Below are 12,145 nucleotides of genomic sequence, written 5' to 3' on the forward strand. Positions count from 1 at the left end.
TTAGTAATTGCAAGTTTTGCAGGAGTCCCAAGTTAGCACCCACTTGAGTACATTCCTTTGGTGGAGCTTCACAAAAAATCGCACTTTCTCACCCTATTGCATTATAGTTAGTAACAATGAACAGAATAGGAGATGAGACATAAATGTAATTAGTGAATAACCCAATTAATGATTGTGAGAACCTTCATTTCCAACCAGTCTTCTGAAGATGTGTTGTGTGTGACAAAGTCCTTTTCAAACAGGGATTCTTACGAGAGTTCTTGAGCAAATAAAATGCTCTCCGTAAATATTTTTATGGGGAGAAAAAAACCCAAAGTCTTCTCTTTAATTTTTTTTTTCCTTTAAGACTTCAAGTCTGTTCATAACTCATCTTACACCAACCCTGCTTCTTGAGGTGAAAATCTCTTGAGACCTTTCCTAGTTTAGCCTTCAGGACTTCATCAGTTTTTAGGAGCAGATGTATCCACTACAGCTATGTATCTGTCTGTGCTGCAGCTCCATTTTGCCTCCCAGGAGACCTGATGGGTTTAAAGGGAGGAACACAAATGTTTCTGAGAACACAAGACTGTGATCATACCCAAGCCTGAACCAGCTAAGCCTGTCATCAAAGAATTTGAGTGCCTACTACAGTCATTATTTTAATTTTGCCTCTGCGGTCCAAGTAGTTATGAGTGTATGGAACTTCTCCTGGGCTGATACACGAGGAACGCTTACCTCCAAAGCTAATACCTAGCCATTCTGGCTAGTCACATGTTTGGGATGCTTGACAGGCCCTTGAGGTAACGAAGGTTGGGAATATCTTTTGTTAACTATTGGAAGAATGCTGCCATCTTTCACTCATCATTCAGCATCCTCACATTGCAGCTTCTCTCTGCTGGGCACAGGGAAACTGCTCAGGGCACTCAAACATCATTTAATCTGGCCACCCTACCAATAGTGTCTCTGCATGGTCCCTCAGGCCTCTACAGCAGTGTAAGGACACTTGCTATGCATAGTTTGTTTTCTGCTGAGGTGTTGGTGGCCATTAAGCTGATAGGAAGGAAATAAAAAGAACCAGCATTCTTTTTCTGTCTGTGTGTGACAAAAAGATAACGAGAGCTGAGTTTTGAAGATGAACAGATCTGCCATTATTTTCTCTCTTTTTGGTTTTTTTAATCAATTATTTTACTTAATTATTTTCATTCATATATGACCCACATTTAATATTGTATGAATGCTTGCACCTATGACTTAAAAATGCATGCTCTTTAATCATTTTCATGGTAAAATCCAATGAAACTCAAATGTTCATAGAGATGAAATCTGAAAAGAATAGGGGTCAAGCTGAGTCCTTTATAAATTTTGATAAATATTCACTGATTTTTAAAGTAATTGTTCATCTCTGAAGTGTACCTGTGAACAACTTTAGAACAGTATTTGGAAGAAGGTGTCGTTGAAATGTTCCAGTACTTGATAAATAAGAAATTTAATTTCAGAAATACTCCATATATGTATCTTTCTGTCTCCGAAAAATTTAAAGCAAAAACCAGGATTGTCTTCTAGTACCCTTGGGGTTTGAGGTTAACGTGCTTAATCTTAGTTTCCCGTCCTAGAATTCAGCTGTCAGTTTATTGGTAAGTGGTAATGTCATGTTTATTCACATCACTGTGCCAAATGAGATTTCTGTCAAGCTTCACCATACTTACATACGGGATACAGCTCAGAGTAGATTATATATTTGATGGTGTTTTAAGAATTAATCAAAAATAAAAACTTACCTTAAAAAGGCATTCTATTTTTAAGGTTTGAATAAAATACAAGACTTTTCATTTTAGTACACTTCCAATATCTTTGTGCATATGAAATCATAAGGTAAAGGCAGCTGTGTAAAACCTCAATACTTGTAAAAGGTATAATAGATGTTACGCTAGGGTCTCTTTTCTTTGATTCATTCTTTTATACCTTTTCTATTAAGACCAACATGTATATGTAAACATAATTGTGTAAGGAAAAATTGAAGCTGGAATTTTTATCTCTTTTATTGCAATCCACAAAAGGGAACCTCACTTAAACATGTTGGCTATTAAGTTCAAAGGAAAGGCAGGCAGTGTGAAGGCAAGCAGTGTCATCTTCTACGTAATAGCAGACTAAGGAACTGGCCATTTCTGTTAAGTTCCTTTCACCTTGATTAACTGCATGAATCACAAGTCAAGTCATTTTACAGCCTGCTTTTTACTGGGATTGAGCCACAATTCTGCCTTATATTACTGGGAATTTCTCATATTCTGCATTTTAGAAGTCAGTCCCTCTGTCTTCAACAGTCTGTTTCCTCAGCGTTTGGTCGCTCTGACTGTCAGTTTTGTAGGTCTGGCTTATGTTGTTCATTCATATCCATGGTGCCTCATCATACCTGTAAGTAAAAATGAAGTACATCTGCTAGCTTAGCAGTTTATTTCCATCTGGACATTAGTGCTGCCGTAGGAGTGGAATGGCAACCTCATTTGAAATGCAGAAATTTGGATTTGATTGCACTTATTGGCTGTTAAATTAATTGTAGTAACTGCAGAACATATGACTGAAGGCTCCTACCTCTGTTCCTGCTGAAAACCAAGAATACAGACCTGAAAATCTTTGAGGGGTAATAGCAACAGTTTTCCAAGTTGCTATATACTAGGATAAAATAACCACATTTTGTAAAGAAACTAGTTAAATATCTGTCTTAATGAGATCTGTGGGAACTATGGATCACTGGCAGATACTTTCATTTAGATACCTAACTTCATACACTGAACACTGGTAAACTTGTTGCATATTCATCAGCAAATTCAGTTTTTTCCCATTTGGAAGCTTATGCCATTTACACTCCTCTGTGCAATATATAAAGCTATAGGAGTAATTTTCTAAGCTGTTCTGTTGGGAGTGACTAGTACAAACTTCAAATAACCTTCTACTTCCTCCTTGGTAAAGTAACCCCACGTCAGAAATTTGAAAAAATAATGTACTGTATGGTTTGCTCAGTTTTCAGGTAGAGCAAACATGTTAAAAGTACGTGCCAGAAGGAACACTGTCAGTTGTAGATCCTGAAAGCCTATAGGGCAAGGCACATAGTTTTTCAAAACTGTAACATATTTACTTCTTTTGGTTATTGCTGTTCTAATATTAGTCTGTGTCTTCTGTTAAATCATGTATAGAGCTATTTTATGGGGCTGTTGTTCCACGGGCTGCCTTAAGTTAGGGACCAGTTTAGAGGAAAGAATTGATACTAGGCAATTTTATGAGAGTATGAATCAAATGTAACTTTTGGATCTAACAGAATTGAATTATTTACAGAAATGAATTAGCTTCAACTCTTCCCTCACAACTCAGTTCACATCAATGGTGTCGGCTTTTTTCTTTAATTCACCAAGAGTAAGAAGAATCATTGCAGATTTGGTGATGTCTGCATATGCTTTACTGTAATTTCTGAAATCCAAAACCAAACCAGAATTCATGAGTACTCTTTCCTTTTGCACAATGAGATCTCTAGTTGCTTTGTCTAAATTCAAGAGCAAAAATATAGGCAAACACATAGTGTGATAACATATGCATATACAGTTTTAAATTACATTAGAAACATAACATACAAGTTAGACATCATCAACAGAAAATCTTATCTCAGTCCCTCTTTCTATCCCTTCTTTTTCCCCTACCCTGCCACTATGCCTGCTGGTAAGTATAAATTAGAAAGGATGTATAAAATAAGTAACTTCAAAAATTCCCAGTTGAATATATAGTTCTACTAATCAATTGTGTGTAATCTCATTCAAGTCAATTATGCTGTGTGGTGTGAATGCCTTCCAACCACATTCTGATGACAGTAGGTACTTTAATTTTCTGTGGCAGTTTATGGTTTCTGTCATGGTAGATGTACCATTTTGTCAATATTGAATCAAGAAACAATTAAACTTCATGAAAACATTCAGGACTCCATCCTTGGCTGGTAAAAATCAGCTCTAGTGAACGCAGTCAATCCGTGCTGATGCACACCAAGTCCAAAGAAGAGGCGACAGAAGTTAATCAGATGTCCGTCATGTCATACTGCAATTGACATGCTTGTTTATGATGAGGACTAGTACAAAAGCAATTAACGTGCATTTCATGTATTCTTACTGGTATTATCTAAAAAAATACTAGTAAATAATGAAAATATTAGAATTGCTGATAGTTGTAGATGGGAAGTGAACTGTAAAGCTGTGAAAGAAGGTATTGCTATGCTTAAACACACATGATGACATACCTTAACTCTTTTATTTATTTATTTCAGGTAGCTAATCAGGTTGTTCAGGCTCTACTTACTCAAAAGGTAAGTTGTGGTTTGGGTATTGTGGTGTAACTTAAAGCATGCAGATGTTCATTGTTCATTTGATATATATACTTGTGTAGTATAAGGTTTTTTGGACTGTTCACACATTTAATTACCAAGGCTGCCACACGTCAGGCCCAAAGTCAAATTTCTTGTAATCCAAGTGAATAAAAATCCATAAGACTACATCTTTTAAGACTTGGTCATATATGACCTATATCCAATTTTTATTGTTTACCTATACTGAGACAATAGCACACGAAAATCTTTCGTCCATATGGTGATTTTTCCATTCCCTGTCCATCCCCTGGGATACTCCCACAGTCCAGTCCTGTGGAGTATAAAACAGATAAATTACAGTGCATATCAATAGCTGGCACGCTCACTCACATTCAATGGAAGAAGAGACCTCCTGGTGTGGGCTTGTGCTGCTTCCCTGAGTAGAAGAGAAGGCTCCATGCATAGAATGGGGATTCAGCTACTCTGTTGTTGGGGACCAGGAATAGAGAACATGTATTTTGTCTTTAAAAGCTTTGTGATGTCCTCCTGCTCCATTCTCCTGGGTAAGCAAGGGAAGTACTTCACAGGCAAAATTCATGTGGAGTGACTGCAAACCTGGCAGAATGAGAAGATTCATTATGGCTTGTGTAAAGGTCTGTTCTGGATCAAGTAATGTTTGACATTTCCATTCATGCTCCAAATGGTTGGATATGAACTATGGTTGTTTCAGACAGAACCTAGTGGGAGGAGTAAAATTAAAAATTATCTTGCTAAAATGAAGAAGTAATCTGGGAAAAAAGTAAGATGAAATTAAACAGGAAGCAAAACAAGGTAATACAAATAAGCAGAAATAATCAGCTGCCCAGAGAGGGCAGGGAATAACTGGTAGGACAATTTTACAAAAAAAGTTGTCTTTGAGTTGAACATGGTTCCGTGATTTCATTTGGTTGGGGTTGGGGGGGGGGGTGGTTTTTTCAAGCAAAACATGAAGATCTGTAATAATAAGCTATGAACCTTTCAATATTCATGAAATGATCCTTTGTGAGATCTAGACCACTTGATGAATGTGGCATTATTAAAATGCTTTGGATCATTTAGCTTTAAAAAGACTAGTCTGAAAGAGACATAAATACAGTCTTTTAGTGCAGATAGTGCTAAGAAGAATATAAACTGTTTTGTCTACGCTGAATGACAGGACAAGAAATAATGTTCTTAAAATGCAGCAAGAAACACCAAGTTAAGATAATGAGAAACCTCTGCCACATGCCCAAAAGCTTTCTAGATGCAAATGTAGTGAAGTACTGAAATAGATTTTGGTGACAGGCTCCAAAGCCTCCATAATGGACATCATTCAGAACAGCAGAACATCATTCAGAGTGCCCCCCACAAAGGGGATGAGCAGGACCAAGGGTGACAGCAGGGCACACAGGGTGCTGAGCACCAAGTGTCAAGGCCAGGCCTGGAGGCAGTGATAAGGGTCAGCCTCAGTCCTGTGTTTGCTGGGCCAGTCCGTGAGGAGGAGGCAGGTCTGAGCAAAGCCAAGCCAGGGTGTCAGGAGGCTGCTCAGGACCAAGGAGGTAGGAGGCTGGGTGCAGGTGTAGCTGCAGAGTGCCTGCTGCACAGCTCAGGTGTGAACAAGATGACCTTGAACTCCGCCAGCTAAACTCCTAGAAGTGGGGAATGTGCCCTGACAGCAGGATAGACGAACATCTGCACCCATAACCATCTGCACCTAAGTGAATGTAAGTAAATAGGTGCAGAAGGTTGCATTTGGCCACCTGCATGCATATCAGGGAGAAGGCTGGATACCCTTTTCAGCTCCTTACTGGGCAGATTTTTGGTGAATCAATTTTATGACATTCTGGATGGATTAAAAGATACGCAGGGAGGTGTTCTGACTCCATTAAGTCTGCTCTTGGGTATCCTGCTTGGAAGACAAGAGATGTCCTGGTGACCTGTAGGTGAGTGATGCAAGACTCTGGAGGGTGCGGTTGCCCCTTATATAGATAACACATTCCTGTGGCCCAAGCTAATATCAGAAATCCAGAAGTATAATAACATTCCCTGAATCTCTTCATCTGACAGCTGCAGCCACCAAACAGCCATGCAGCTCTTACCACAGGGTAGGGTTGAAAGTGTCATTGTTCAGTCCCATGTTTTTTTGATGCACTACAAAGCCTTTTACTCTAGAAGAGGGATGTTGCTTTACAGCGATTGGAAGTGCTGTAGCTTGGAGGTGATTTGTGCAAACCACAACATAAGAGGAAGCTTGTGCTGTTGCTAGCTGTGCTGTATTACTCTTCCTGTACTCTGTATACATGTGCTGTGTATCATCAGAGGACTGCAGTCTGCAGAGCTATTCCTGTAACACATTTTAGAAACATTAACTGTTTTAAAAAAAAAATCCCCAATCTGTGTTTCTGTACAGCTTAAATGGAAATGGAGGCATTTTCTTGTATTAATATACACAAAAACCTCATCTATATTTTGTAATATAAAACTATATGTGATTAAATATTTAGCAGAGGGTTAATCTCAATATATTAATATCTAGTTGGGAATACTATGGTTGTTTCCTAAATGAAGAGAGGAGTTTCCCGAGTCCCTTTGCAAAGGCGTCAGACATTTTGCCGACTACATACTTGCTCAGTAATGAATCCTCCCAAACCCATAGGAATCAAGGAGTTCATATGGATACAATAAAAACAGATTTGAATACATTTAATGAAGTGATTTACTTAGTATCGATGGGATTTAACAGCTGCTTACCTATTATTGAGTAATAACAGCTAATTTAATATCCATAGAGAAAGAGAATACTCTTCTAAATGCTAATGAATATTAACTGTTACAGTGCTCCTGACACCACTCATATAAGTCCTTTTATAAGAAAAGACAGGCACACAATAGCATACAATGAAGAGGAAATTGGACTCCTCACACCAGTCCCAAATAGGTAGATATCAGAATCCAAATAGTAACTAGTAAACAGATAAATCTACTGTCATGCAGCTAAGCAGTAAGACAGAGCCAGTCATGCCACAGTGAGATAACACACCTCTGGGGCATAGTGAGACATGAAGAAAAGCTGAGAGCTTTCAGAAAATGGAGGAGAGTGATTTTGTACGGTAACGTAGATTGCTTAGGCTTTGCTGTGAATTTGAAATTGTCCCTTAAGGACTAATTTTTGTTTAAATTAAGTACATGCTGTAATGTAACAAATAAAGCACTGTGTACTCACCAGTATGTGGAAAGACTGTGATTCCACCGAGAGTTTCTAGTGACACAAATTGAGTGAGCAAAGCTTGAGTGATTTATCAAATGTCACTGAAACCTTGAAATGGAATTACAATCTTAAATGTGCACTTTTCAAGTATATAATTTGTTACAATACATATAGAATTTCTCTAATATGAGAGGCTTTTTTTTACTGTGACTATGGAGAAACTATATGAAATTGAGATTTGTTCTGAGTTAGCCACACAGCAAAATTTCACAATTCTATGTAGCAAAATTATATGGATTTTCTACCACTTACTAATAGAAAATTTTACTTCTGGGAAATTTAAGAAGTCAGAAAAACAACAAAATTATCTGAGTCAAACCTGTATGCTTTGATACTGGTAGCATCCTTTCTTTATCCTCCTACCCAAAGACTTCTCATATCACGTGAGATGATAGGAGTGCTGGGAACTGTATTATTTTTTTTCCCCCGTATAAGTCCTGGATCAGCAGTTTGAAATTTGAGTTACAGCACTTAATGAAATTATTTTGTGATGCTGTGTATCTGCTCTTTGCATATTACCCTCCTCCACAAGACAGTATTCAGGAGAATACTTTTTACTCTTGAGTTCTACATGAAAATTATTTCTTCTTCATTTTCGTCAATGAAATAAAAAAATAAAATAATTAAATGTTAGAAGAAGTATCTTCAGGGGAAGAGCAGCATACTTCTGGAACCTCTAGTGAGGGCACTGAATCCCATTTTGGAAAAGAGTAAGTCTCATACTGAAGGGAAATTTAAGAATAGAGAGGTGCTCGAATATTACTGTAGCAAGACTATAGGAATACCTTAGATATTTCAGAGATTACTATATTAATAGCTGGTCATTTTGCCCGCAGGAGAGGGTTTACATGCTTCAGACATTTGGTAGTTGTATTAATTGGTAATTTTAGGACTTCAGCTTTCTAAACTCAGACTTTATTTTACCAGAATACTGCTACCCTTATGTGCCTCATTTCTCCTCAGGGCTATGTGTGGCATTACCATTGGCACGGTTTATAGCATCTGGGTGGGTAATCTACTACTTTATATTTCCCTTTTTACAGAAAGTCTAAAGTTTGAAACATAAATCTTACTGTTTTAAAACTGATAAGATTTTGAGCAGAGACATTGCTAAGATTTAAATTTTTTCCACATTTTTTTCCTTTCTGTGCACTTAGTAGCATTGAAATGCTAAACACTGTTCTAACAGCTAAGGCTCTGTTTTAAATTCTGTGATTATTAGTGAAGGGCAGATAATGATGGACTTAGATGTCTGTGGTTTCCTAATAGAGTGTGCCTTGTGCAAGACCAGAGATAAAATGTCTCACTTATAGAAATCAAAGCTTTAGGGGTTTTCAAAACACCGAACTCAAGAGTTTTGGGGAGTCATGTTGGAAGATTCTAGCAATTTTAATGGAAGAGCCACTTGACAGCCACATAAAAAAAATACTAAGAAACTATCAAGAGAAAATAACTGCATTCTTCCAGTGGTATTATATAATCTAATACTTACTATATGCATAAAAAGCTGATTACAGTTCTCTGAAAGTCTCAAGATGAGCTTATTTTATTGTGTATTTACCTCTTATAACCTCAGTGCTGGTTACAGCAGAGACTAGACCAACTGTAGGCAAGAATTTCAGCTACATTTGACTACAGTTTCTTCCTCTGAGTTGTCTTCTCCTAAAGCCAGGTCATCATATTGATAGTGGTATTGAAGGGATGCCATGTGGGCATCCAAAGGCCTCTTGATCCACCTTCATATGGTGGAAAGTAGTATCTGCTGGGCATACCACAGTGCAGCAACTGTCCTAAATTTAAAGGAATATGGGAAAGTATTTTGGAGATTTAATTTTAAAAAAAAAATGAAGCTAAATATGGCTGCAGCTTATTATTTTAGTATGTAGTCTTTATTAGGAGACTGCTCTTCCTAATTGATGAAGCTCTGCCTCAGAATGGACACAATAATTTCAGCACAAATTATGCTGAAAGGCTGTCAGATTCTGCTCTCTCTCCAAAATCCTTTTTCTGATAGAATCTTTATTCCTTCAAGTGGCCAGGAAAAGCTGGTCTTACATTGTAGATAGATAGATGGAAATTTGCTGTATCTGAAGGCCATTAATGGCTTGTTCATGATGAACCTGACTTGACTAACAGACCTGCGTCTTCAGCAGTGATGTCCTTTGCCTTAAGATACAGAGGTTTTACACTCCACCTCTGCTTCTAATGGCCTGCTTTAAGGCTTTTTGGTACCTTGTGTTGGAAATCTCAGCCAGGATCATAGTACCACATGGGTAATGTGGGGCACCAACATCTTACTATGGCCTAGCCCACATCTGTGGCAAGTTACAGTGGGGAAGGTACAGACCATACACAATATGCCAGCCAGCAATGCTGACTTGATTATTCCAGAAAAAGCAAGGAGGTGATCAGACTTCAGAGGAGTACCTTGAAGGCACAGTACCACTTTGAACTTCTTCCTAGTTTGGTATAGCTTATGCTTATTACAATATTCATATCTTAATTGCTGCTTTCAGCTTTGCATCAACTGGAAAATGAAACACATTGCTAGCAAAGTCACTTTATTATACTGACAGAAAACTCCAAAAGGAAGTGTCAGGTAACTACTGTTTCTCGATACAATAATTTTTTTGATGTTATCATGTGATGATCAAACAACCAGAGAAAGTGAAGGAGCACATTTTTCTGATTTGTACTATTTTAAAAGTGGTATATGCATTTCTTCTTAGTATGTGACTTTACTTAGAGCTTTTTAAGTGCTTTGGTTACCTGCTTTCTAATCTTCCTATTTTCCCTTGTGCTACAGGATCTGAGGGAGGAATGTATAAAGCTGAAAATGAGAGTTTTTGATTTGGAACAACAGAATCGAACATTAAGTGTGCTTTTCCAGCAAAAAGTCAAACCAGCTTCTGACCTTCTTCTTCAGGTAGGAAATGGCCTTTGCAGGAAGCAAGCTATGAGCTTTATATTTCTTACAATTTAAAACTGTTTTTCTTCTTTTAAAGGTTATGTCAATAAGGGGGAAATTATGTTGATAGATTTAATATATTAGAATACCCATTACCTATTATCTGATACCATTGAAACTGAAAATGTATGCCTATGAGCTATGGACACATTATGTGCAGATGTGGAGAGAGGAACACACCTGCAGAGTAACTTACTTTTTTAGGCGCTTCTTCACTATGATAAATGGAATTATATGGGTTCATTATCCCTCTGCAGGGGAGAAGCTTGGATTCCTTAACATTCTGCTTGATGGTGAACAGTGTAATTTCCTATGAGAAGACAGCCCATTTATTTAACTTTTGCCATATGTGTTACAAGGACTTAAGTACCCCTTCACAGGCACAGAGTGATCTTTTTTCCGCAGTGTTCTATGGGAGGATATAGCTGAGAAACCAATTGACCCATCTCCTGCTACTTTGTCGTTCCAGAATAATAAGAGATCTTTCAGTATCCCTTTTCATTTGGCAAAGTCCATTGTTGTGAATGAATCCATTGCTTTGTCATCCTTTTTTAGAAGTAGAATTGCTTTTCAGAAGTTCCAACAAATTGACCATGAGCTAGGAGAACAGTAAATGAGGACTAAAACTTTGCAGGTTCCTAACAATAGGGCAAATTCTGGTTTTAGCAATATAGGTTATTTCTTATTAGAGAAAAATTCATTCATTTTGGAGGAGAATTTTGGGTCATGTCAGCTAGGTAAGTGATATTAAATGTGTATCTTATTTAAATCCTCTGATGCTGTGCATCTGTATTGCAAAGTAAAATCTGGCCCTTGCACTGCTGCTCAACAGCTGAGGGCTGCTAACTCTCATCAGCTTGGGCTGTACATTGAGGAAACATGGTCTGCTTGCCAAGTGGTGCTTAAAGGCAAGGGAATCCCCACACTGAGGTCAAATAGCTGTACTTACCTATTGTGAAACTAAAGCACAGGCACAGTGGTACCAGGTCACCATCACAGGGATCTGTGTTCTTGTGTTATCCTCAGGTTCTTGTTCTGTCTCTTGATTTTGTGTTGATTTAGGTATTGCTAGGTCAGGACTTTCGCTCTTCTGGTTTCTTCTCCCTTGGCCCCTACTTTCTTTCCCACTTGTTCATCCTTCATAGACTGCTGTGTAGGACTGATTTATCTTTATCCATTCAGATGTTCTGACACACCCACCACAGCATAGACCTTTGTTGCTCACTTCCTCTGCTATTGACAGTTACATCACCTGCTCCTTCTTTGTGGTTTATCTGTTGTCTGTCTGTCTGTCTTTATTTATTTATCTTCCTCTCCTCCCTCCCTTTTCAAAAGCATCTGACTCGACTCTATATTAGTATTGGGTTAGATTGCACAGAAGTCATATGTTGGACATTCCTTGTTACAGATACGGTTCTTTTTCCCAAATCCTTGTGTGGCAACAATAAAGTCAGGTTATTCTGGGAATGTTACACAAGTATTAGGTAGGTAGCATCTGAAAAGATGGATCAAGGCTTTGACTGTAGCTCCTTGAAACTGGATTGTGTCATAGCTGTAAAAGAAGTTAGAA

The 12,145-nt window shown here is 37.9% G+C and overlaps 1 protein-coding gene across 7 annotated transcripts in view; it reads left to right on the forward strand.

The window, feature by feature from the left end:
* The window catches only part of NCKAP5 (NCK associated protein 5), a 245,047-nt gene that overhangs the window by 147,447 nt on the left and 85,455 nt on the right, over window positions 1–12,145 (forward strand). For all 7 annotated transcript variants that reach the window (XR_005105773.1, XR_005105772.1, XR_005105774.1 and 4 more), the window contains exons 7-8: window positions 4,283–4,321; window positions 10,414–10,533. Coding sequence is in view for 4 of the 7 variants with exons in the window: in XM_037397642.1 (XP_037253539.1) it covers window positions 4,283–4,321; window positions 10,414–10,533 (159 nt within the window). In the remaining 3 variants the exon portion in view is untranslated. The remainder of the gene's footprint in view (window positions 1–4,282; window positions 4,322–10,413; window positions 10,534–12,145) is intronic.

This window comes from Falco rusticolus, chromosome 8, assembly GCF_015220075.1.
Source record: "Falco rusticolus isolate bFalRus1 chromosome 8, bFalRus1.pri, whole genome shotgun sequence".
Classification (NCBI taxonomy): domain Eukaryota; kingdom Metazoa; phylum Chordata; class Aves; order Falconiformes; family Falconidae; genus Falco; species Falco rusticolus.